General features: G+C 53.5%; 1 protein-coding gene and 1 long non-coding RNA gene across 3 annotated transcripts in view; one reads left to right on the top strand and one right to left on the bottom strand.

The window, feature by feature from the left end:
• Positions 1-6,146, bottom strand: part of WNT11 (Wnt family member 11) — a 21,071-nt gene extending 14,925 nt beyond the window's left edge. The window contains exons 1-2 of one of the 2 annotated variants that reach the window (XM_060399452.1): positions 5,902-6,146; positions 1,975-2,158 (exon numbers count right to left, since the gene is read on the bottom strand). In XM_060399452.1, coding sequence (XP_060255435.1) covers positions 1,975-2,057 — 83 coding nt within the window. In that variant the 5' untranslated portion in view covers positions 2,058-2,158; positions 5,902-6,146. Of the gene's footprint in view, positions 1-1,974; positions 2,159-4,066; positions 4,322-5,901 lie in introns of those variants that run through there. The other variant, XM_042233270.1, reaches the window with a different exon arrangement.
• Positions 3,393-25,121, top strand: LOC121816704 (uncharacterized). The gene is made up of 4 exons (XR_006056384.2): positions 3,393-5,141; positions 5,319-5,379; positions 5,712-21,035; positions 21,649-25,121. It is a non-coding gene; the product is annotated as an uncharacterized LOC121816704 (long non-coding RNA).
• Positions 25,122-26,789: the final 1,668 nt, after the last annotated feature.

Below are 26,789 nucleotides of genomic sequence, written 5' to 3' on the forward strand. Positions count from 1 at the left end.
TACTAGTAAGCTCCTGTAATTCCTGGCTTCTCTGTTTCCCCACACGCACAGTCCTGTCCCTGCGGTTCCTTCTGCCTAGGATGCCTGCTTTGCATTCCATCCATGGCCATTGAAATCCCATCTATCCTTTGAAGCCTGGCTCAAAGTCACCTCCCTTCCGTGGGACTAACCAACCACTCTTTCTCTGGGCGCCCATGCTCCCTCTTCCAGGACACAGCCCAAAGTCCACTTTGTATCGTTATACGTCTGTTTCCCTCAAGAGGCTGGAAGGACTTTTAAGGCAGACACTGAGGTATACTCATTTTTTTGTGGCAGCCTAACCTATGCAGTGGGGATAGCATGGATGTTGGGCTTAACTAGCCATCTACTGCAGACCCTACCAAGCCACATGCCAGCTTGGAGGCCCGTACAAGTCACACATTTTTCAGAGGGAATGACAGCAATGTCCCCCACAACATGTTAGTGGCAAGCCCAGTTCTTGGCCTCTGATGCTCCTTGTGCCCTTTAACAATGCCTTTCCCTCTCTGGACCTCAGTTTCCTTATCTATACAATGTTACTGGTGGGCGAGAAGGACTTGAGCTCCAGGGATTGGGCTCAGAGGTTCTTACCAACTGGGGCAGTGCCAGGTACCAGCAGAAGGAGGAAAGTGGCTGATTTCTCATAAAACTAATCAGGAGCAGCTGAGAAAAGTTGATTCCCCCCCCCCCCCCCCCCCCCCCCCCCACACACACACACTGGGAAGCCGCTGAGCCCAGGCTTCTCCTTGCAAACAAGAAATGCAAAAAGATGGCGTTCCCCTCTCCAGAGGAAAATTAATCGATAACTCAGCCCCAGAAGAGGCAGGGCTGGTGACCTCAAGACTGTTTGCTGGTGGCCCAGCCACTATCGCCCTGTCTTCCAGCTAATCCACGAACCTTCCTCACAGTCCCTCCCCAGCTTCCATAATCTGTCCCCTGCCTGTCTTATCTGCGTGGCTCCCCGCCCCCGACCTGGAACTCTATAGAGTGTGTCCTGTCCTGGACTTTCCAACCACCCTGGGAGTTCCTCCACCCAAAAGGGCCCTTCTCTCACCGCCCCGACCGCCAAACTTCCAGAGATTCCTCAGGTCCCTCCTAGGAGAACTACCCCGGAAAAATTGACCTAGGGTCCCAGTACGTGCCCCCCACCAGGTGGGCTCCTCTCCTCTCAGTCCCACAGCACTGCACTGGTCTCTTCTGGAGCACTTGGGAGTTATTTACAGCCTGGGCTTATCTCTTCCAGACCAGAGGGCAGCTTCTCCAGGAAGCGGCTGGGTTTTACTCCTCTCTGCCTGCCCTCACTGCTCACAGTCCTGCACAGAGCAGGCACTCCCTTCTGCTGGATGGAAGAGAGTTTCTCTCCCACCTACCCTTCCATTAATAATTTCTGTCTAAAGGACTGTCTTTCACATGTGCAGAGCATCTGACAGTTAAGGAGGTTCTTTCATGAGCCCCTTCTCATCTGACCTGAGTGAGACAGAGGCTCTTTCCCTCCTTTGACAAAGGAGCGCACTGAGACTCCCAGAAACTGAGAGACACTTCCCCAAGGTCACGCAGGTGGGGCAGTCTGGACTGTTTGAGGACCTCCAGCTAGGGTCAGGAGATGACAAGGCACGTAATATTCAGCAGGCCTTGTGTACAGAGCACAGACCCCTAAGACTGAGCACCTCGACCACGCTCTTTCCATCTGTCCTGGTGGAGGTCTTGCGTAACTCTCAGCTGCACAGGACAGCAATTCCGTCGCCTTCCACACCCTGTCTCGCTCCTCCCGCAGGTAAGGACAATATTTTACAGAGGAGGAAAAGGAGGCTTAAGAAGGGTGACTCGCCCACAGCCCCTAGGCTACTTCTGCTCCCCGGTCTTGGGTACGCTGGCCCGAACCAGGGGGCCCCTTAACGCTCTCCGCCTCCCCCGCCCTCGGGGGCCCATCTGCGTAGACGCGGATCCCCTACTTACAGCCACTTGATGCCATAGCACACGCCGGTCTGGAGCGCCAGGGCGAAGAGCAGCGCCTGGCAGACCTGCGGCCGCGCCCTCATCCTCGCGCGGCGGGCGCGCAGGGGGGGTCTCACCCTGGGGAAGCCGCGCCGAAGTCCAGCCGCGCTCCCGGCCGCCGTCGCTAGTCCTGCGCGCAGGCCGCCTGCAGTCGGGGAGAGCGGAGGCTGCGGGTTAAGGCGGCGCGTGGGGCGGGGGCCACGGGCGTGGGGGGTGGGGGCGTTTTATTCAAATTACAAAGGAGGGGTTGGGGCCCGGGGAGGCCGGGCGCGCGGCGGGCGTCGCCTCCAGCCCAACATAGTCCCGGACGCTGCCGGCGTCTGGCTCAAATTAGGTGCCGCGGGAGCGCGGCCGAGGGCGTGTCCACCTAGAGCCGCCCGCGGCGAGAAGAGAAAGGGGCGTCAGGATCAAAGACAGGACAGACCAGGCGGAGAGACAGCGAGAGGGAGGGAGAACCACACAGAGCGAAGCTAAGAGAAGCTGAGCAGAGGGACAGGCACACAGCCGACGGAAGGTGTCGAGGGCAGAGGCTGAAGGCGGGCAATGGGAAGAGCAGATTCTGCGCCCAGGATCTGGGTTCTCATCCTCGCAATATTGTTAGTTATTGCCGGCTTGGGCATTCTCCTTCCCCGCTGGGCCTCGGTTTACCCCCTCTGTAAACTGGGACCACAGTTGTTATTCAAACTGTGATTATGACACAGTTCACCTTTTAAAAAGAATATAACGCGATCGATATTTTTTTTCCCTCCCAGCATCCCTGAGAGATGGTACTATCACTGCCCCTATCTCACAGATGAGAAAACTGAGGCCTGGAGATGTGAAATGGGATTGGTCAGCCAACGAGCGGCAGTCTTCTACGCTCACGTCTACCCAGTGTCGGGTGAGATCGTGGACCGTGAGAAGACAAGGAAACGGGGGCTTGCTCTGGGGCATCAGTTTCTCGGGCTGTGACGGGTAGGATGAGAAAGGGGATGGCAAAAGTCTTTGTGCAGTGAGGGCTACTCAGGGTCCTGAGATTCCTAGTTCCTCCAGCGATGCCCTCTTGGTGGGTCGGATGGTGCCCAGGCCGGATCGGAGGTGGGGCGGCCTCGCCTTGGCTAAGCCGGGAAGCTCACGGGGCCGGCGGGATGCCACTTCTGGCCGCCAAGCGGCGTCCTGGGGCCGCGGAGTATCCTTACTCCGCCCGCAGGCCGCAGAGTCGCTTTCTCCGCCTTTTCTCTGTTTCTTCTTCCCCCGCCCCGCTCCTTCATTCTCACCTCATTAACTCCCTTCCCAGCTTCTCCCAAATTTACCAACACCTGGCGTTAGTCCGGAGACAAACACAGTCCCAGCCCCTCCTCCCTGGGGAGGAGCAGACAAAGGGGTTTCTTCCTAAAGGGTTTGGGGAGTTGGAAAAAGGAGGCGCCTTAGTGGGGGGCGCTTGACCCAAAAGGTGGTGTTCTCATCTGACTGTCTGACCTTGGACCTTCCACCACCCCAGCCTCAGCTTCCCAGTCTATAAAAACAAGGGCCTGGACTTCATGCATCTCCTGAGGTCTTTCCAGTCTCCAGTAGTCTGCAGGTATTTTGAGCCCCCTCTCCCTAAGTTCCCAGTATTACATCTATCTGTGTAGTGTGCGCGTGCACGTGTGCGCCTTAAGAGCACACACACGCACAGACACATATTTTAAATCCCACTGTTTTCTGGGACCTTGCGGCATGACCCAGAGCAAGGCAGGGAGAAACCTCTGAATTACATTTTGTTTCTCCTCCGCAGAGTTCTCCCAAGCTAGCGGCGCTCGCTCTAAGGCACTGGGGGCGGGGAAGCAGCAGTGGTGTTTCAGCTGCCGTCTTAAGTCTAACTGAGCCCCCTCTTCCCACACTGTCCTGAGAACGAGAAAAATATCGACTGGATACGCCGGGAGCGGAGGAGGGGGGGAGATCGAAAACTCTGGTCACTGTCCCTCCTCGCCCCCACCCCCTTCCAAAGTGTGGGCTCCCCCCTAAGGCGCCCAGCATTCCAGGGTAGGGAGAAGGAAGGGCTGCACGCGGAGAGAGGAGAGCGCGGACTCACCGCAGGGGATCCGTGTCCAGCCCAACGCGCGCAGAGAGAGAAGGGGGCCGCGCGGGTGCGCACCGGGACCCAGGCCTCCAAGCTATATCCCTGGCTGTTTCGGAGCGGCCCCGGTGGTCCTGGGCTTCTCCCTTCGCTGCCCTGGCACGTCGCTGGGGGAGGCGGCTCCCGGTCTGGGCCTCTGGGTCCTGGCAGATTATTCCTGTCCACTGTCAGAGTGTCTAGGACAGCCGCGAGGGCCGCTGGGTCACCCTCAGCCTGCGCCTGGAGGGTCAGGGAGCACGCTCCTCCCGGAGCCCCCGGCCCGCCAGGGGGCGCTAAACCCGGGTTCGAGGTGGGCTAGGCAGCAGCCTCCCGTGCCCTGGGACCTTGGGCAAGTCCCCTTCTCTTCCTGGGCCCCGGTATCCCGCTCCGGGCATAGGGTGAAGAGGAAACTAAGTGCCCTCTCAGATCTGGTCGTTCTATAAGACCCTCCACTTTGCCGCGGTCCGCCCCGGACTGCCCGACCTCTTGCTTCAGGCCCGGCTCGGAACCTCCCTTGGGATCAGGCGTGTAGTGGACCCGCATCAAAGCACAGTGTCTCTGGAGAGATAAGCGGTCCCTTCCTCCTCCCGCTGGGGAGAAGGCTCAAGCTTCCCGGCTTGCAGTGGGCGAGAGCTGAAACCTCCCTGGCTGTGCACACCGCGGGCACCGCAAGCGTAGCCGCAGGCCCGCTCCAACAGGTGGTTATAAGGCTTGGGCTCTGTAAGGCCCTGGAAACCCCTCTGCCTGAGAGGCTGCCCCTCTGAGCCAGAGTCGACGGGCGCACACCAAACACCCGCGCCGGCCCGGGAACCCGCACCCGGCGCTCGCGCTGTGTCCACGCCGCGAAGGTCGCCTCGGGCCCGGCCCGAAGCCAGGGGGTGCGCAGCTTACAGAGCCGACCCAGAGAGCCGGTGACGCCGAGCGACTGCTTCAAGGTTACCTGCAACGCCAAGCAAGGCGAGGCCCTCAACACGGCTTTGACTCTGGCCGCGAGTCTTGCTAGATGTGCCTGCTGGGCTGCGGACGATGCGCCGGGTGACCCGCGAAACGGGTTAGTTTGGAATTGGGAAGGGTGGGGTGGGGGAACTCGGGGTTCCTCCCACTACCCCCTCTAAGCCAGACCTCGAGCGCCTAAGGACCGTGAGGGTCTTGGAGGTACCTAAGCTCGGGGAGGTGGGAGGTGTGGGGCCCGTGCGCGAGCTCAGCCAGATGTTCCCGGCTGTTCCAGAGGTGCCTCGGGGCCGGGACTGGACTTTCTTCCTCCCTATCTCCCCTAGCCTGGAGCTCAGGTCTGTAAACAAACTCTCGATTCTCCCCCTTCCCCCCACCCCCACCCTGCCGCTTCTGGAAGCAGGTCTCAAAGCGAGCCGTCCGCCCCCGCCCCCAATTTAGTAGGAGCTGCAGTCGTTCTCTGCCTTTTGCCACCTTCTCCCGCCCCACCACACACACCCTCTGCCGCTGGATCCAAGTCCCCCACCCCCGGGATGGCTCGGGCATGACCTCATCCGTGGGCTGACTCGGAGGGAGAGGGTCGAATGGGGCGGGGGGGAGAAGCGGGACTGGAAGGCTCGAGGCAGGCCGCGGGGTCTGTACAGCCTACCTCTACCTCTCATCCGCTTAGAGCCCGCGCCCCGAGGCCCCAGCGGTTGCTCTCAGCGAAGGGACTGCCTGGGAGAGCCACGGAACAGACTTACGGAGGAGGACTGGCTTTGCTTGCCCGGGAGCGGATGCCCAACGGGGTCCCCCACACCCGCCCCCGGTCTGGCAGGTCCCCGCTGAGAGCCCACCCTCTGCCTGCGGCCACGGCTCACCTCCTGGGGCGCTCGCCTGGCCGGGCGGGCCGGGGAGCGGCGAGCGCGGCCCCTGGAGGACCCGAGCGCTCTCCCGGCTGGGCAGGCGGCGGGGGCGTCCTCTTCGCGAGCTGCCTGGAAAGGACGCCCGGGATCCTGGCGAGCCGCGGCCGGCTGGGGTCCCTCGGGGACTGGAGGGCGCTCGGCTCCCCAGGCCTGCGCTCGCTGACTCGACCGAGTTCTGCTCCTCACCCGGCACGGTCTCCAGGCGCGGGCAGCCCGAACTGCTTTATAAGGAGCCGGCAGCTGCTTTGATCCGCCCACGTCAGCGCGCAGAAACCCCATCGGGTGGCTCGGGCCGCGAGCGCGGGGGGCGGGGGCGGGGTCCCCGCGGATGCCACGGACCCGCGGCGCCAGCGGCACGAGAGGACGTCGCACCCTGTGAGCTACAAAGAGACTTACTAATTATAACTCTAACTGGTGGTGTGTACTGAGCGTGCGGGCTGTGAGCCTACTGCGTGCCCGGGGCGCTTGGGGCCCAGGTATGGCTGATTTCTAAACCTGACAGCAAGCCCCGTTTGGATCCTCCACCCTGTCTGGTTGGGCAGAAGAGGAAGCCACGGTTCAGAGGGAAGTCAGACTTAGGTCTGAGTGCGGAGCCCGGGTGTCAGTAGGAGTTGATGTTGAAGCTCCATTACTATAAGCGTCGTGGGTCAAGAGAGCTGCCGTGGCAGCCCAGGACCAGCTTCTCCAGCTCACCTCTCCAGACCTCCTCTGCTCCAGTTCTGGAAACTCTCAGCAAAGAAAAGAGGTGCGAGGACTGTGTGCTGCATGCGAGGCGGCTGTAAACCTTAGGCAACAAGAAGGCAGATGTCCCATCTATGGGATGAGTGTTGGGGAGTCTGCCTGGTCCCGGGGAGACCACCAGCCAAGGACTGGGTTTCAGAAGCTAAAGCAGACTATGGTGCTTCTTGTGCACTATAGACCTAGCCTGGGGCTGGGGCTATGTTTCAGGGGCAACTTCCCTGGGACTGGTTGAGTACCCACACCTTCCACCCCCACCTTGGCCCTTCCTGGCTGATACTACTCCACTCCCATTTCTAACTGCTGGGTCAGGTGCTTTGGATTTCTTGACTTCTGTCTCCCCCCATCCCTTCCACCCCAGGAGCCTCAAGTCCAAGGATAACCTAGTTCATTAGCAGGAGAAACAGATTTGGTGAAAAAAGACTTCTTTCAGGTCCCCAAAACACCTGGTTACTCTTTCCCCTGTTCTTTGCAGCCACCTGTGAAGTGGCTCCCATAGGCTGTCCTAACCTGGCTACAGGTCCCTGCATATACAACACATTCATCTGAGCCCACAGAACCCCCCACATGTTCTCAGCCATGAAAGTATCTCTGCATGTAAGCAGGCAGTCTCCCTTGCACACAGGGCTAGACTTAACCTCCAAATGGTCACAAACACCCTCAGGAGATAGTTGGACAAACCACATGCCCCCACACACTCAGCAGCACATGTAAGTTAAATGGCCATACACGTCTTCAAGATGAGGCTGAACATGCAGACTGTCCGCATCCAGTTTATGCACAAGCACACGTTTCCATGCACACAGTGAGGACACACACAGCTGCCAAGCGGGCAACACCAGTATACATATACTCCTACTTACAGGCAGAGGAATGTCCTTGTGAACACGTGCTGGGACACCCCCATCTCTTCTTCCAGAGCATTGAGGTCAATCCCATTCCAAATGCCATGGGAAGGTAGTGGGGTTTTAGGTGGGGGGTGTGGGAAGGGGCCGTGGGAGACATTACTGCTCCACCTCAGAGGCTTCTAGCAGGGGGTCAAAAGTGTGTCCTGAGCTCTCCCATTCCAAGGCACTCTGGCCATCACAGTCAGAGCCATTCCAGGTGACTTCCATTCAATTGGGATGCATCGTCCTCTGGGTCTAGCCCTTTGCTCACTTCAGCTGCCTCCTAATATTTGCACAAGCAGTCTTTCAGCTAGAAATCTTCTGGCTCCCAGCTAGAGTGGATATAGAAAGCAATTTGAAGTCACACAGACTTGGGTTCCAGTGTTGATTGTGCCCAATTTTATTTTTAGCTGTGTAATTTTGAGCAAGTTGCTTAAATTCCCTGAACCTTAGTTTCTTCATCTATAAAATGGGAAGAATACAGTCCCATCAGATCTGTATTCTCCAAGGTGACGATTAGTACCCCTCTCATAAATGCAGAAGCTGAGGCTCAATACGGAGGTTCTGGCAAGTGTTGGAGCTAATATTTGAACCCAGATCTCTAGGGCTCAGAGTGCACCATAGCTAGTGGCCCCCACTGAAACCAATAGGAGGAGGATAGTGACTTTGTATTCTCCAGAGAGGAGTTGACGGAGGCGAGGAGAAGGTCCCAGGTCTCCTGAAGCCCAGCCTTGAGCCCTGTAGGGCTCTCCAGCTACTCAGCCCTGTATTGTGACTCACAATCCAGACATCAGCTAGGACTGGGACCTCTGCCCTGGACAGGGCGGAAAAGGGGAGAGTAGGGGAGAGGCTGAGGCAGGGGTGGCAAAACCTTGGCTTGAGGGTCAAGGAGACTTGGACAAGAGGCTGCTCCTTCCTGTACCCCAGTCTCCCCACTTGCACAAAGCTGGTGCACTTTACCACCTCAGACATTCTGGGGTTCTCTGAGATACTTGGGAGAAGAATTTTTTCATCTTTAAAATCAGCTGAACTTCCCCCTCCTCTTTCCTCCTATCTCCTGTCAGGAGCCTCCTCAAGGATCAGTGTGGGTCAGGCCTGTGCTGGTGGCCTGGGCTGCTAGCTCCCTTCAGAGGGGAGGAGGCGCTGAGGTGGGCAGGGTAGGCATGCTCTTGGCTACTACTGCTGTGGATGTTAATATAGTTTCCTTCTCCTCAGTTACCCTTGGTGATTCTGGGTATCTGATCACCCAGATGTGCTGGGGGCTTCGTCAGTAGGCTTCTCAGCCCTTGCCTGCCATTGTTCTGGGTTATATACCTTTCCACCTCCCACCCCTGCATACACTGCACCCAGGGGGCACCCAGGAAGGGACACAGTTCCATTTCCCATGCTGACCTCTACTGACCCCTCCACCCACCTCACCTTCCCAGCCTTGGGTCCGAGGCCTTGGTGGAGCTGGGTAGGGGCAAGTTGGCTACTTCCAGGTGACCTGGTTATAGTCCTTAGCCCTGTCAGTGCTTGACTGTATGACAACAGATAATTATTTTTCCCTCTCTGAGCCCATCACCTCATCTGTAAGTGAGGGGGTTGAACTAGATAGACTCCAAGGGCTTTTTCAACTCTAGAACCCACATCTTGGTTCTCCTTACATGATTGTTTTAGGATGAACTGTGAGCAAGGTAGAAACAATGATACCAGAGGGTGCTGTTTTCAGCAATAGGGTGTTTTTCAGAATGGCCTGCCTGGGAAGGCAGGTGAACAGTGGGGCCGAGCAGAATAGCCTAGCCCAGAGGTCCCCTGCTCCAGGGGTCTGCAAGCCCTGTGAGGCCAGATCCTCCAGGCAAGAGGCAGGGGGATCAAATAGCAGCAGACATATCATCAGACACCTGGCCTGACTCTGCTCCTGCGCTCACCCAGGGTGTGACCCTGGATAAGTCACTCAACCTCTGTGGTCCTTGATTTCATCATCTGCAAAATGGGAAACCATGAAACCACTCCTTCCCGAGGTTCCTGGGAGATAACATCATGCACCTACTGTGTGCCAGGCAGTTCTGTTCTTGTGGGTGAGGCAGGCACTGCTCTGAGGCTGAGCAGACTAAGCCCCGGGTCCGTCTGAACATTTATATCATTTATGCCAGGTCTGCAATCCCAGGCCTGTGCCCCACTGAGCTTCTGCCCAGTTCCGGGAAGGGGGACATTCTCCTGCTTCTCAGTCACCTGGGAGGGGGCGCTGTTCTTTTATAAGGCTCAGGGAGCAGGCTTGGGGCTGGTTGGGTTGAGGCAGGAGGTTTCTATCCTGGGTGCAGGTAGCACCACTCCACTGGTCACGTCTACTGAGGGCATTACTTCTGAAAAGCCACTTTCAACTCTCCATTGTTTAATTGGGGTGGTGGCTGCTCAGGAGACAACGTTTGGGTTTCTGGCCTCTTTCAGCTTCTTTTCAACTCCAGCCAAGCCACAGTGCTGCCCCTAGAATGAGAGGAATGGGAAGCAGCAGGCACTAGGGTTGGCAGTGCCTTCTCCAGTTGGGTTTCCCCGTCTCTGGTATGAATACCAGTCAGTGTTTCTGCCACATGGGTCTCACCCTGCATACCCACAGGGCCAGAGATCCGCCACACTCAGTGTCTCCATTGCACACAGGGAGGAACTGAGGCTGAGAGATGTGATGCCTCACATCACTAGGTCACTGGTGCAGGAGACTAGAGGAACCTGGTCTCCCAACACCCAGCCCGTAAGCCATGCACTGCCGCTGGTCTGAACTCTTCCTGGACGTGCCAGCAAGGGAGGTTTTGAGTGCACCAATTCCTCTCATCCTAGGACACACGGTCCCCTTTGAAATATGACTCCATGCAGAGGTGAAGGCTGTGTCCCCACCCTTGATCTGGGCTGGCCTCGTGACTTGCTGATCTCCTTGAGTCAGTGCGGCATGTGACAAAGTGGCGCTGCGCATGCTCTGGAGCCCAGGCTTCAGGGTCTCTGCAGCTTCTGCTCTCAGCCCCATGGAGCCCAGCCCAGCCTCCCCCAGAAGCCCAGGCTGGGCTCTAAATTCAGGGAGAGGCCCTGACACCGCGTGGAGATGGCCCAGCCAGCCCAGCAGAACCCAGGCCTGGCTGACCCACCCACCAAGGGCAGCCTCGCCAAGGAGCCCACAGTGAGCTGGGCAGATCTGCCCTGTCAGCCTGCAGAATCAGGAGAATCAATCAATCGATCATTCTTTCTGGCTACTGAATTTTGACATAGTTTGTTATGTAGCAAGAGATAACCTGAAGCAGCCAGGCTTATACAGTGAAAAGATGGCAATTATGTATTTGTCTCAGGTGATACAGAATCTCAGAGTTGGGCCACTCACCCTCTTAGACCCCTGAAGTTCTGGCTACCAGAGCCCCCGTAAATGTCTCCACTGCTCCAGGAGCAGCATCGGTCAGCCACTGGCTCCGTCTCGGCCGTGCTGCATCCCGGGTGCTCCATCAGGGTCAGTGAACAGTGGTTCTTCCAAAATTGCTGCAGGAGGGTGAATTCCTCACCCAGCCTCTGCTGGCATAACCCCGGGGTAGGGAGCTCACTCCCTCCAGGGCAGTCTCTTCTGTGATGAGATGACTGTGCCTGGGAGAAGGTCCTCCTTCATCTAGGGCAGAGATCCATGACTCCCCACTTGGCCCTAGCTCTCTTTGCGGGTCCCCTTTTCTATGTGGTCTTTTCACAGTGGTCCCTGGAGTTTGCAAAGCAGCACCAGCTCCCTTAATAGCAAGTATTTTCATGTACATAGAACCTTGTAATCTTGAGGGAAGTGTTTCCACCAAGGCCTGAAACAAGTGTGGGTTTTAGGGGTTTCAATACCAACCCCCATCTCTGGCCTTGGAAAAGATAACTTTCTGTCTCTGAGCCTCAGTTTTCTCATCTGGAAAATCGGAATAGTGAAATTTACCACCTAGGGTTGCTGTGGGGCTTAAAGAGATGATATATGTAAAATGTTCTGTACGTAATTGGTCCTTGATAAAGGTTAGTTCCTTTTCTGCCAGGTACATAAACAGTTCCAGATGGAGAGCTCATTTGTACTTAGCATTCATGTCTATATAAATAATGTGCAGGTGGGGGAGGAATTGTCAGGTGGCCAGGGGGTGAGGGAGTCCCTTCCCAGCAGCAGGAACAGCTTAAGCAGAGACCAAGAGGGAGAAGTCTGTTTTCCCTTATCCTTCAGGAGAGGGTAAACGGGGGGCTCTTTGCTGCTGGCATCAAGGGGGGCAGGAGGGAGAATGACTGGGGAGGAGATAGGCCCATGCCAGGGAGGGCCCTAAGCATTGAACCAAAGAGACTGGGCTTTGCCAAGGTGGGGCCTGGAGGAGGTCTGGAGCTGATCTGGGGATGGATCTGGAAGGGAGAGGAGAGGAAAGAAAGTTCCTGGGAGTGGAGAGGGGAAAGCTGGGGTGAGAACTGACTTAGGCCCATCGTGGGGAGGGAAAGCCTGGCCACTTAGCGCGGGCACACCCGTCATGAGACGAAGGGCCCTTCACCCTCCAGCCCAGCACCTCTACTCTTGCACCTTTGGGGCCACCAGGCTTTGTTGGAAAGAGCAGTTTTTCTGCCTTTTTGGTCTAGGAACAGACTGATGAAGACCACAGGAGGAGACCTGAGCCAGATCTGCAGCCAGAGGGATGCAGGGCAGACCAGAGCAGAGACTAACCTTACCCATTTTTCTAGCAGGGACTCAGAAGTCCCTTTCAAGAGCTGGGCTTTACAGTTTTTTCAGCTCTGCCACAGTTATGGGTCCTGTGAGACTTGTAACTGCTTTGGGATGGGAGGAAAGAAGGCTGGGCAGAGATGATTAAACCTATTTTTAAGGTGGGGAAACCTAGGTAGAGAGGGGAAATGACTTGCCCAAGACCACACAGCAAATGTCTGGCAGAGCTGGGCTGGAACCCAGACCTCCTGCCTCTCATTGCATCCTAGCCTCTTTCCACAGCACAGAGGGGCCAGCTGGGCAAGACGTTCTCACTTACCTGCTCTGGGTGAAGAGTGAGGGGAGCCAGTGAGAGGTTGACAGCCATCAGCAGACAACACTTAACCCAAACTGACAATTTAATTGTGAAAATGTGGACGAGGTACAGTTATGTGTAAGGAAATCCAGACGGTCTGGACCCCTGGGGAGCCTCAGCCAGCACCCCAGTTGCCTGGGAAACAGAGAGGGTTGGGGATGATGTCACTAGATTTGAAGCTAAGGCATGGGGGATGGGCTACCCAGCCACCTCTTTGGGACCAGATGGGGCTGTGAGCCTGGCCACAGGCTGGCGTCCTCACAGTTAACTCCTTCCCTTACAGATGGGGCAAAAGGGAGCACTGGAGCACGGTGGTGACTTGCCCAAGGTGACACAGGGAGCCAGTGACGGTGTCCATTCATCCAGCAGGCTGCAGGCATCTTGAACACAGGGGATCAGAGTCAACTGTGAGTCCCTGTGCCTTGCACTGGGCTTTGCACAGAGCAGACCTCAACTTTGCAGTGAAGGCTGCTTGATCCCTTTATAAAAAGGGGATGTAAACCACTCCAGGAGGTGACACTCATTGAGTTCATAGTAGCCTTAGGTGAGGAAGAACCCTGAGCAGTCACCCAGGGCTGTGCTATCTGAACCAGGGGACACTGAGCTGAGAAAGGGCAGGTCAACAGGCCAAGGTCACCAGCAGGTTGGGGCAGCTCTAGGCTGACCCCAAGTCATACCCCACATGGGCAGTCCTTACCCAAGGAGAAGTGGTCCCTCTCACACCACCCCCTCAGCTCTGGGCCAGGGATCTGGACCTTGGGAAGCCCCCATTGTCTGAAGCATTTTCTCAGATTCCCCAGCGTCAGACCACAGGCTAAAGATCAAGCCACCCAAGTCATCAATAACAATGTAATAACTGGCCTTAGCCCCCACTGTGTGCCAGGCTCTGGGCAATCACTCTATGATTCTTATCTCAGATATCTGTGATTCTCTGGGCTGGGGATTACTGGTTTCCCTTTGTAGTTCAGAAAGCAGAGGCTGGGGGTGGGGGGGTGGGAGGAGTGTCATTTGCCTACCTGGATGCAGCCAGAAACTGGCAAGCTGAGACTTACACCCCACACCACTCTGCACCTAAAATCCATGCCTGCCTTTTAGCTCAGTTCTTAGATTATCCCACAGTGGCCCCTGGGGGAGAGGGAGGCTGAGTTTTTGCCTGCCCAGCCTCCCTCCCACTTCTGACAATAAAAGCACCCCTCCCCATCCATCCCCAAATATCTGGGGTTCTGGGACTGCTGGTCACAGAGTTCAGTACTCTACTAGATGGCCTGACCTTTTGAAGATTTTCATTTTCTGATCCACCTAATATGACCCAACTGGACCACATAGAGCTGTTACCCCCAGCTAGTGTCATAGGTTCTGGGAGAACAGTTTGCTTGCCTCTGGAATGCAAGTTCTAAAGGTGTGATCCTCAGAGTTTCCAGAAGCCAGCAGCCCTATTCCCTGCCATGTGAGCAAGATAAGGAGAAGGAAGGAGGCAGAGAAGAAACAGGCAGCGGGTGGGGAGGTCATCCGAGTCCCCAGCACACCCTTGTCCCTCCCAGTTGTGTGGGCCAGTGAAGCCATGTACCTTAGGCTCGTTGGGTTCGGCTCTCTATCTAGAGGCTTGCATCTGGAGCCATCCTGACTGTCACCTCTGCACTGTGCCCCAGAGTCGTGTGCTGCTGTTAGAGGAGGCACAGGATGAAGAAAGTTTCTTGTCCTCCAGGAACTAACAATCTGGGCAGGGGAACATGGGATGGATATAGTTCTGGGTTCTATCTCTGTTCTGTCTCAGATTTGCAGTGTGATCCTTTCCCTTTCTGGGCTCTAAGTTTCCCATCTTTAACATGGGGCCAAGGAGTGGATGCTGGGTTCAATGTCCTGCAAGATCCCCTACAGATCTACACAACTATTTTTTTTTTTTAAGAAAAAAATTGAGGTATAATTCACATAACATGCATTCACTCTTTTAAAGTGCGTGTTGTTGTTCAGTCACTAAGTCATGTCTGACACTGTGACCCCATGATCGGCAGCACTGACCTTCACCATCTCCCAGAGTTTGTTCAGACTCGTATCCACTGAGTTGATGATGCCATCCAGTTCAGTGGTTTTTAGTATATTCACAAATTTGTGCAACCATTGCCACTTTCTAATTTCAGAGCATTTCCATCACCCCCCAAAAGAAATCCCATACCTCTTAGTCCTCATTCTACCTACTGCCTCAGCCGCTCAGTCATAAGTCGGTTAGTCATGTCCGACTTTGCAATCCCATGGGCTGTAACCTACCAGGCTCCTCTGTCCATGGGATTCTCCAGGCAAGAATACTGGAGTGGGTTGCCATTTCCTTCTCCAGGGGGTCTTCCCAACCCAGGGATTGAACCCGGGTCTCCCGCATTGTAGGTAGACGCTTTACTGTCTGAACCACCAGGGAAGTCGACAGCTGCTAATTTCCTATGGATTTTTGGACATTTAAAGTTCGTTTTCAAGTTCATCCATGTTGTAGCATGTATCAGTACTTCATTTCTTCTTATAACAGGATATAATTCCACTGTATGCATATACTCCATTCTGCTTATCCATTCATCCATTAATGGGTTGATTCCACTTTTCGGCTATTATAAATAATGCTGCTCTGCATATTCATGTGTAAGATTTGTATGAAATATATGCTCAATTTGTGCGTGTGTGTGTCTGTGTGTAGGAGAAGGATTGCTGGATTGTATGGTAACTCTATAGGACTTTTGTGGAACTGCCAAACAGTTTTCCACAGTGGCTGCACCATTTTACAATTCTTCCAGCAGAAATGTGTGAAGGTCCCAACTTCTCCACATCCTTGCCAGCACTCGTTTTCTATCGCTTTTATTTTTGGCTATCCTAGTGGGTGTGAAGTAGTATCTCATTGTGACTTGACTTGCCCCAGTGACTAATGATATTGAGCATCTTTTCTAAAAAAATTTTTATTTTTTATCGGGGCAGCACCGATTAACAGTGTTGTGATAATGTCAGGTGAACAGCAAAGAGACTCAACCATACTTATGCATGTATCCGTGATATTGAGCATCTCTTTATGTGCTTACCGGCCATACTGGCCATTTGTGTACCTGCTTTGGAAAAATGTTTATCCACATCTTTTGCCCCTTTAAAAAAGTTGGGTTATCTTTTTTTTTTTTTAATTGTTGAGTTGTAGGAGTTTTTAATATATATTGGATTCTACATCCTTAACAAATATAGCATTTGTAAATATTTGCTCTTGTTATGTGGGTTGTCTTTTCATTTTCTTGGTAGTGTCGTTTAAAGTACAAAGTTTGTCATTTTTATGAAATACAGTTCCTCTATTTTTTTCCATTTGGTTGCTGGTGCTTTTAGTGTCATAGCTAAGAAATCACTGTCTTATCCAAGGTCACAAAGATTTACATTTGTGTGTTCTAAGAGTTTGCTGGGTTTAACTCTCACATTTAGATCCTTGATCCATTTTGAGTTAATCTTTAAGTACTATCAGGTGAAGGTGCAACTTCATGCTTTTGTGTGTGGCTATCCAGTTATCCCAGCATTACTTATTAAAAAGACTATTCTTTCTCTGTTGAATTGTCTTGGCTCCCTTGTCAAAAACTCAAATGACCATAAATGTATGGGTTTATTTACACAGTTACCTTTAAAGTGACATCTAGGAATTAGGTTACAATAGCCTCCACGTAGTCACAAGTATGTGACAGGTAGTGTGGCTGAGGAACAAGTGGGAAATGTGGACTCTTGCAGACCTGGGTTACTTCCAGATCCACTGGAACCCCAGGCAAGCTATTTTGTCTTTAAATAGTACAATGTACTATGGGCTTCCTAGCGGGGTGTGTGTGTGTGTGTGTGTGTGTGTGTGTGTGTGTGTGTGTGTGTGTGTGTGTGTGTGTATGAAATCGCTTTAGGCATGTCTAGCTCTTTGCGACCCTATGGACTGTAGCCCACTCAACAGGCTCCTCTGTCCTTGGGGATTCTCTAGGTAAGAGTGCTAGAGTGGGTTGCCATGCCCTCCTCCAGGGGATCTTGACACAGGGATCAAACCTGTGTCTCTTAAATCTCCTGCATTGGCAGGCGGGTTCTTTACCACTAGGGCCAAGTGGTAAAGAACCTGCCTGCCAATGCAGGAGGGATGTAAGAGATTCAGGTTCCATGCTTGTGTCAGGAATATCCCCTGGAGGAGAGCATGGCAACCCACTCCAGTATTCTTGCCTGGAGAAGCCCATGGACAGAGGAGCCTGGCATGCTACTGTCCACTGCGTTGCAAAGAGTCGGACACAACTGAAGCAACTTGGCATGCACACACAATGTATTACACTGTATCATTCTTGTAAAAAATACCAACATCTGGATGCTCCTGAGCCTTGGTTTCCTTCTCTGTCATGTTTCTGCCCCGAAGCTGGTGTAAGTCCCTACATAAGAAGCAGGGCGTGGAAGGGTATTGCAGGTGGGGTTAGGGGCATAAGCAATGGTGTGGAAGCTGAAGAGTGCAGGGTGTGATGTGGGGAATGGTGAGAAGTCTGTAGGTCTTGGTGGGGGCAGGGGTAACACATTGAAAGATGGCCTCTCTCTCTCTCTTTTTTTATACTTTATTTATTTGAGGTTGTACTGGGCCTTCATTGCTGCACGTGGGCTTTGCTTTCTCTAGTTGCAGTGAGCAGGGTCTTGTTGCAGAGTCCAGGCTGGAGGCAGACAGGCTTCAGTAGTTGCAGCTCACGGGCTCTAGAGTCTGGGCTCAGTAGGTGAGGCACACACTCACAGCAGGCAGTCGCAGCATGTGAGATCTTCCCCTGCCAGCAATCAAACCGGTGTCCTTTGCACTGCAAGGCAGATTCTTAACCACTGGGCTACCAGGGCAGTCCCTGCCTCTTTTTCAGTTGGTGAAAACCCAAAGTCTGATGCCTGCATTACAGCATAGCTCAGAAGACCCCTCCCACATCCCCCTAGGGAGCCCCATGGCAAGAGGCCCAGCCTTGACACCCAGCCACACCTCCCAGCCACACGGGTAGCAGTGAGCAGGCTGCCCAGCTCTTGAGGTTCTCAGCTCCATTCCAGTCTGGGTTTGGTGGGGCTGTACTGGGAGTGCAAGGTGATTGGGGTCCAGTGGATGCACTTTGGTTCCCTAGATTTGTGGTTAAGTGAACAAAATATGCACAAGGTCAGGAAGGAAAACTAGCAAAAAGAAAGTAAGAGGCAACTACCATTTGCTGAGCACCGACTACTTCCAGGACGGACTGTGGACCTCATCTCAGATCACAGCCACTCAGAGAAGCAGGGATCAGGAGGAGCGTGTCTACTTCATGGAACCCAAAACTGGCTCAGAAAATGATGCCTTTTCCCAAGATCACACAGCCAGCGGGTGACAGAACTAGACATCATGTCCTATTCTGCTTGTTCTGAAGCACAGGCTTTTCTTGAAATGCCAGACTACCCTGGAGAAGAGAAAGGAAAAGAGAAGGAAGGCAAAATAGAGAGAGGCCCAGCAGAAGAAAGAGTCACACTGAGAGGAAACTAAAGAAAGGCAAAAATAAAAACCAAGAGTGGAAAGAGCGTGAGGCCACAACTGAGCCTGGAGTGGGTCCTCGGGGAGCCGCCGAGGTCGGGAATGGGCGGAAACCGGCTCATGGAACCTGGATCCAAGAACCCTGCTTGGCCTGAGACCTGGTGGCAAAGCTCTCACCTCAAAATCCTGAAGAGGGGGGAGGCTGGCATGGGGGCAGCAGGGTCTGCCTGGGAGGAGGGCAGCAGGGCCGGATAGCCAGGGGCTGCCAAGCAGGGCCCTTCACACACCGTCCAGCTCAAATAACCACCGTGGCCACGGGGGCTGGCAGGCCCTTGCTCCCGACGTGCAGAGCAGCAGGCCCGGGAGGCCAGGAGGTAGGAGCAATGACCAGGCCTTCCTGGAACACTGGTTGTTTCTTAGGAAAAACTCCTAATGTGACCTGTTAATAGGGTGGCTTCACAGTTTATTGTTCAAACTGGGACATTCTGAAGTGAGCACAGACAGATAAGTGTGGCCTCTGACCTCTAAGGCCCCACATGGTCGGGCCTGGCCCTTTCCTGCTGCAGCTGCCCCCTCCCCAGGCTCTCTACGCCCCCTCCTCGGGTCTTCCTCTGCAGACACTCTGGAGCGGGCCTCACCTTGTCTGGAGCACCCTGTCCTGTGCTCTCCTTCGTTGCTCCTGCTCGCCCCCAGAACCCAGCTCAAGCCACGCCAGTGCCCTTGGTGAGCCACTCAGTACCTTCTGTGCTTTTCCTTCACGGCTCCAGTCACAATCACAATAATCAAAGAAATTCATAATTAACGAGTTTGATTGTTTTAAAGTCTGTTTTCCTTCCTAAGGGCAGGGCTGGGTCTGACTTGCCCACGGTTGTATCCTGAACACCCAGCCAAAAGCATAACTGAAGCCAGTGGATAAATGAAGAAATCAACCCCCTGGGCCCTCGAATGGCCAGAGCTGTGTGTCTCTCTTGTATTTTGGGGCCATTCCCTATTCTAGGAAAGGAAGGAGCTAATCCTTCTTGGGCACCTTGTGCACTTCTGACTTCTTCCCCAGGCTCTAAGGCTCCATGGGGAGAAATTTGCCCCCTTCTTATCTAGTCCATCCGGTCACAAAGAGGTGGACGTGACTGAGAGACTTTCACGTATCTCTTCCCCAGTCTCTATCCTAGTTTAGGACCTGAACAAAGGACTCAAGTTGGATTTTCAGATGAGTCACGACAACATAAATATCACTAGAGTGGATCACAGAAAATCATGAGATGATATGCAAATGCTGAGTCCAGGCCCGTGGATACCACGGGCACAAAAAATGCTAGTGTCTCTTCTTTAAGAGGTCATCTTGTCCAACCAATCTTTTTTAGAGTTTTTTTGTTGTTGGGTTTTTGTTTGTTTTTTAGTGTACCATTCAGATTTTAGTATATTCACAAAGTTGTACAACCATCACTACTACCTAATTCCACAATATTTTCATTACTCTAAAAAGAAACTCCATACCCAGTAGCATCATGCCTCCCTTTCCCTTCTTCTCAGCCCCTGGCAACCACCAGCCATCTTATTTTAAAGACAGGGAAACAGGCCCAGACAGGACAGTGCCTTATCTAATGCCACACTGCCAGCCAGCAGCAGAGCCGGGACCAGAGGCCAGGCCTCCTGACACCCTTTCTGCTTCGTGTCTGAGCTCTCTCTGGAGGCTTCCAGTGATCTCTGGTGACTGGCATGAAAGTGCTGTTTAGCAAAGGCCCATTAAGTTCAGGCTAACAGGTAAGATGAGACTAGACCATCTGGAGTTATGCCCAAAGCCTGCCTGTGCCTGGAATAGATCTGAGGGCTTTTGAGGGGCAGAAGACATACCTAGACATCATCTCTGACTGGCACCCTGCTTCCTGCAACAGCCAGTGTCCTTTCATAGCTGGGGGTGTCTTCCCCCAATCGACCACATGGCCTCTTCTGTGGGCAGAGTAGGCTCACAGTGGGCATGAGGAAGTGGAGGCCAGACTTCCCAGGTTTCCCATTGTTTTTAGGACCCCAGAAAGCTGAGTCAACCTATGAACCCAGCGTGTACATCTTCCTACAGTAATTTAGCCGTTTTCACATTCCATGCCTTAGCCAAAGTGGAAAATGAAAGAAAGGGAAAAAAAGGCAGTGCTATGTTTTAAAATGGCCTTAGCTCTGTGAGTTCTAACATGGGAAACTGCTGTCTGTGATGTCATGGGCCCCGAGGCCCTCTGGGCATTGTTACTGACACTTTATGTGGTAGGCTGGGCCCCAGATTCACATATTCCTCTTGCCAGAGCTGTGAGCCTACGGGTCCATCTACAAGCCTGGGCCAGACCCTCTGAGCCAGGATGGAGCCAGGCGCTGGGCAGACAGGGGGCACCCACTGGTAAGAGCCCAGTTCAGCTCCTTGCTCTGTCATCCAGAAGCCTCTGAGGTCCTCCCCTCATGGGATCTGCAGTTGCCCTGAGACACAGAGGGTCAGCACTCTGCTCTGTGTCTGTCCATGGGGCAGCAGAGTGGTGTGGTGCCCTGCTCCCGGTCCCATAGCTGGGGAGTGCTGGCCTTGCCCATCACTAGGGGAGCCCTGTCCTCTGACTCTGAATGCTATGAGGAGAGTCCATGGTCCTTGCCCACGAGCAGCCAACAGACTGAGACAGGCTGTGGGGAAAGCCCTTGGTCAAGTCCAAGTCTTCATTTTACGGTGTGCAAGAAACTGAGAGGGCAGGGACTGGCCCAAGGTCACGGAGACAATCCACAGGCCAGGCAGGGCTGGATGCAGGCTCTGGACTCCTGGCAGGGAGTCTGACTCTATCTGCACTTAAGCAGTTCCGTTTGGGCGGAAGCTCTGCTGTTCCGGAAGAGACGCCAGGCCTTTCCAGAATCCGGTCTGAATCAGGATCTGCTGTCAAGGCTTAGTCCTCAGGGAACCACTGCTGGCAAAGGAAGGTGAGGTATTGATTATGGCTGGGGCTGAGGGAGTGTGGCTGAGGCCCGGAGGTAGGGAGAGAAGGGATGGGAAAGGGCGGTGGAAGTTTCTCCGAGAGACAAACTGAAGGCACATTTACTTTTGCTTGTGCTTACCTGTATTTTCTAATTTTTCTGCAGTGCTAAAGTTCATTTTTCCTATTTAAAAGCAATAAACTATTTATTGGGCATGGTCTGGAAATCCAGGGTTGTCTCAGTCCTGACTGGCTGTGTGAACTTGGGCAGGCCCTCACCTCTCTCTGGGGCTGTCTTGGAAATGCTGGTAAATAAGGTTGCCCCATGAAAAGTAAATGAATCCAAAGGCTCCCTGGTTCAGGACACAGCTCTTTGGCCAGAACATCAGGGCTGTTCATCTGTCCAAAGGAAGAACTCAGCAACCCAGAAGTGAGGTATCTAGAGAAAATCCAAATTTCAGAGACACCCACTTGTGCTGTGCACCCATTCAGCACGGTCCAGAAGGTAGGCATTGTCTGAGGGCCATGCCCATCCCAGTCTCTGCAGAGGGCCTCTTTGCTAAGGGTGGAGACAGGTGGCCAGGCCTAGCAAGGTCTGAGTGATCTGCCCTCTGCCCCAGCCCTCCTCGCCCAGGTTCCACGCCCACCAAGCAACGGCTCTCCCACACCCGGCTCCCTCCCAGGAGGGAAGGAAACTGTGGCAGCGACAAGAGCACTCCTGTCAGGAGAAACAGCGATGGCCTGATGTCAGTCAAAACAGCGCTGGGAGGCAGTGGCGATTGTGAGTGATCTTGAGTGACATCTTGAGAGCCAGCTGTCCGACCTCCCTGGGTGTCTTGAGAAAAGTCAACGTCCGGACAACCAGATGAGGGCCAGACTCCAAGCTGGTCAATCACCTGGGACCTGTCACCCAGTAGAAGGGTTATCTCATTTTAATATGTGTATATTGTTTAGGACATTGCCTGGTATAACATAAGAATAAAAACTGCTAAGTGAAAGTTAACGGTGGCCAGTCTGGACAGATGGGTGGAGTCGTGGATCCACAGAGGGAAGGGTGCCTTGGTCCGGCCACCTGTCCAGCTGGAGCATTGTCTCTCTGAGACTCAGCTCACACAACCTCTTCCTCCCAAGAGCACCTGGCTGACGGTTCTGAAAATGCTCTCTGGTCTTCCATCTCATAGCCCCTCTGATGTCTAGGCTGGGGAAGGATCATAGCTCTCCATCTCTGAACTACGGCCCCTCCCACCACCTATCAGGGCTTTCTTGGTGGCTCAGTGATAAAGAATCTGCCTGCAATGCAGGAAATCCAGGTTCGATTCCTGGGTCAGGAAGGTCTCCTGGATGAAGGAAATGACTACCCACTCCAGTATTCTTGCCTGGGAAATCCCACTGATAGAGGAGCTTGGCAGGCTATAGCCCGTGGGGTCACAAGAGTCAGACACGACTTAGTGACTAAACCACCAGCTATCACTTACCACCCACCAGCTCTGAGTTCTAAACCGCAGAGGCCTGTTCTAGGTCAGCCTGGGACCCCATAATGTCAGGACTGGAAGGACTTCAGTATGCACCTTGCTGACCCCTCCTCTAGTGCACACATGGGGAAAATGAGTTCCAAAAGGGGCAAGAGATCCCCTCCCACCCTGCAACTCCTATTTGCATAGCCAGGAAGCCCAAGGCTGGGCTGGATCTGGGGACAAGCCTCGTGCTTTTTCCCAGCCTCCTCTGTTCTCCACAGGTCCCCAGAGGCCACTCCAGAGACTATGTTTCCCCGTCTCCTGTGGCCACATCTCACCTGGTCTTTGCTCCTTCCTCTGTGGCTCTGTCTGGGATAATTCTCTCCAAGTAGGGTCAGCCCTCTGGGAGTAAGCAGCTAACAAGCTTCAGATGTCCAGGACAAACTGCCTCACGGAAGGCAGATGCTGAGATGCTCGTGCTGATTGTGGACACCGGCCACTGGAGGTGGCTCAGAGAGGTCCCCTCCTCTTCCCTTCACAGGGTGCTTAATTCTCCACTTGGAAGCAGCTGGTGCCAGGTTCACCCCAGAAGCCCTGACTGGGGTGTCTATTTCAAGGAGGTCTGGAAAAGGGCAGGGAGACTGGAGGACAAAGGCATTTTGATCACTTGGGAATTTATTTTTCTTTCAAAGTTTTTCTGATCTTTACAGTGAGGTAGCAGGATGGATGGGAAGGGAGGCAGGCGAGCTGCTTGTTGATGGCCAGCTCTGTGCATGCTCCGGACTGGGCACAGATGTCATCTTCTCCAACTCTCACAGGCTCCCTGCAAGATTAGGACTGTCACTATTCACTTTACAATGAAGAAAGCTGATCTAAAGATCAGAGAGAAGTGAGGCGGTGTGTCCAGGGTCACACAGCCTCTGAATGGCCAAAACTAGACTTTCAACTCACTTCTGTCTGAGTCCAGATTCTTCTCTACAGCAAGCTAAGATGTTTCCAGAAGACCAGGATGGTGTATTATGGTCTCAACGCTACGTGAATGGTGAGGGCTTGTGGGCTGCCCTGGTGTTCCAGGCACCAAGGCTGCCTTTGCAGCTGACTCACTCTTCCATCGTCACAGGGCAACAGATTTCATATTCACAGAATGCGGGGGTCATCATCGCAAACTCAGGTGAGGTAATGCTAATTGCTGTAATTACATCCTCAAACATGCCCAGAATACATTCTGGGCACCAGACCCTCTGCCAGGGGTGTTCCATTGGCTAACTGGTAAGAGCTTGGATTCTAGCTGTGTGACCGTAGGCAAGTTACTCTGCCTCTCGGTGCCTTCATTTCCCCATCTGTGAAATGAGGATAGTATTAGTTCCTATCACATGGAGTTGTGAAGTGAAATTAATTAATATCTGTAGAGGGCTTAGAAGGCCTGGCATAGAACACATATCCAGCACAAGTGTTAACTGATACTGAGCTCAACCTTGGGAGTTGAGATTTTCCTTGAAGCACAGGGGTGGAGATTGAGGTGATGCACTGCAGTGATTCTCAAATTGAGTGTGCATCAGAATCACCTGGAGAGTTCATTGAAGTGTGGAGGGCTGGGTCTGCCCCCAGAGTCTCTGGTTCAGTAAGTCTGGATTGGGGCCTGAGAATGTGTGTTTCTGGCATGTTCTCAGGTGAAGCTGATGCTGCTGGTCTGGTGACCCTACTCTGAGAAGCAGCACTCTAGCAGACCTGAGTTGTCCCAGGCCAGCTAGGACTCTCGCTAGCAGAGGCTCAGTAAGTAACTGTCACCCTGTTTATTTAACTTCAATGCAGAGTAGCATGTGAAATACCAGACTGGATGAGTTACAAGCTGGAATCAACATTGCTGGGAGAAATATTAACAACCTCAGATATGCAGATGATACCACTCTAATGGCAGAAAGTGAAGAGGAACTAAAGAGTCTCTTGATGAAGGTGAGAGAGTGAAAAAGATGGCTTAGAACTCAACATTAAAATAACTAAGATCATGGCATCCGGTTGCATCATTTCATGGCAAATAGATGGGGAAAAGTGGAAGCAGTAACAGATTTTCTCTTCTTGGGCTCCAAAATCAACTGATAGTGACTGCAGTCATGAAATTAGAAGACGCGTGTTTCTTGGAAAGAAAGCTATGACAAACCTAGATAGTATATTCAAAAGCAGAGATATCAGTTTGCTGACAAAGCTATGGTCTTCCCAGTAGTCATGTATGGATATGAGAGTTGGACCATAAGGAAGGCTGAGCTCTGAAGAATTGGTGCTTTTGAATTGCGGTGCTGGAGAAGACACTTGGACAGCAAGGAGGTCAAACCAGTCGATCCTAAAGGAAATCAACCCTGAATATTCATTGGAAGGACTGATGCTGAAGCTGAAGCTCCAATACTTTTGGCACCTGATGTGAAGAGCCGACTCATTGGAAATAAGACCCTGATGCTGGGAAAGTTTGAAGGCAAAAGGAGTAGAGGGTGGCAGAGGATGAGATAGTTGGATAGCATAACTGATTCAATGGACATGATTTTGGGCAAACTCCAGGAGGTAGTGAGGGATAGGGAGGCCTGGTGTGCTGCATGGGGTCCAAACAGTCAGACACAACCTAGCGACTGAACAACAACAAATAACTTGGCGTGTGAGTGAGCGAGTGATGATTACAGGGAATGGAAGGGGTGTTGGACCAGGAACCCCAGGATTCTGGTCCTGAATTTGCTCCCACCTCTCTATAGGACTTGACCATGTTCCCCTGCAGCCTTGGTTTCCTCCCCTGTAAAACAGGAGTATCTATAATCCTTCCTCACTGATCTCTGCGAGGATGAAACAAGGCCTGGAACCACTCAGACACCCAGGCAAGAGTGACAAACATGGTCTCTGAAGGTGATGGGCTCTGGGAACTGCTCACTGTGACCCTTACTGCTGTCCGTCTTTGCTCCCAGCAGCCCATCTCTTTTACTTTTTTCTCAAACCTGAGTTGGAAAGATTGGGGCCACACTGTCCCCCAAGTCCCATGGCCCCAAGGCTGAGGGCAGCGTGCTTGCGGTGGCCACAGGTTGCATAAAAGGGCCTGTGTTCCGGCCGCTCACCTCCCACTGTGCGCCCAGGGGTTTTCTATTTCAGTTGCTGTAAAAATATCACCTTTGATCTCAGCTTGTGGCTCTTAAAAAAAGAAGAAACCACCAACAGGCTGGGTTTTCATTCTCCCCAGCCCCGCCTCTGTCTCACCTCCGCCTCTGCCTCCAAGCTCTCCTCCCCTCCCCTCCATCCCCTCCCTGCTCCTCCTCTCCTCTCTGGAGCCCCAGCACCCTCGCTGGAGAGAGCACCTTAGGAATCAGCTTGTAGCCCTGGGTGTCTCCTCCAGGTCCCCCACGGCCCGTGTGCAGAAGGAACAGAACAAATGAGGGTGAAGGACACCGCCCTCCCTCCTCCTCCCTCTCTCCCTGCCCCTTCCCTTCTGTTCTGAGGGCCAAGAATCGCCGACTCCCTGCTTTTCCAGCTGCTATGACTGATGCAGGGCATCAATCACATCCCACATCTGTGAAGTCTTGAGTCTTCCCCAGGGTAGACTGAGAGTCACTAGTGGGGCCTAAATATTTCCATCACACAGTCAACTCAGAGAACCCAGTCAGCAGCCCAGATCTGTCTGGGGGAGGGGCCTTCAGCCCTGACGGGACTAATGTCCCACTGCCTGGCTCTGCAGGTACAAAGGTTAACACCACCACCCCTGGCCATCTCCCTCCTCCCCCGCCCCCAGCCCCCAGCCCAAACATGCATACACCCCTCCCTCTTTCCTCTTTGAAGACTCTTGGGAGATGATCCACAGGTCACCTGCCACTGGCTGTCCCCTCCTTCTCTGATCTTCCTAAGACATTCCTGGACCTACTCACTCCATGCTGAGGCCTCTTGAGCCAAGAGCTCTTTTGGTTGGAAAATCAGCTCCAAACATATGGGGCCCCTCCTGCCTTGGCACCTCTCTGGCTAGTGAGGTCGTCTCCAAGGACCCCAGCTCCAGCAGAGGGCCAGAGAATCCCCCTCAGAAGTTTCCTGGCTGAGAGACATGCGTGCTCATTGACAGGACAAACGAGCTGGTGGCTCACACCAGGCTTGGGGTTGTTGTCACGGTTTTTTTTGGTTTCAACTTTGAGAGAAAGAGACAAAATCCCACTTAACAAACACTTCTGCACCTGGTGCTGTGCTGACATGGCCACTGCCCTTGCTCAGGGGGAGACACAGGTGGATGCAGGGGTCAGGCAATCAGGGAGTGAGTGCAGGAGTTGGGGTGCTGGGGAAGCTTGGGTCTG

Source organism: Ovis aries, chromosome 15 (assembly GCF_016772045.2).
Source record: "Ovis aries strain OAR_USU_Benz2616 breed Rambouillet chromosome 15, ARS-UI_Ramb_v3.0, whole genome shotgun sequence".
NCBI classification, from domain to species: Eukaryota; Metazoa; Chordata; class Mammalia; order Artiodactyla; family Bovidae; genus Ovis; species Ovis aries.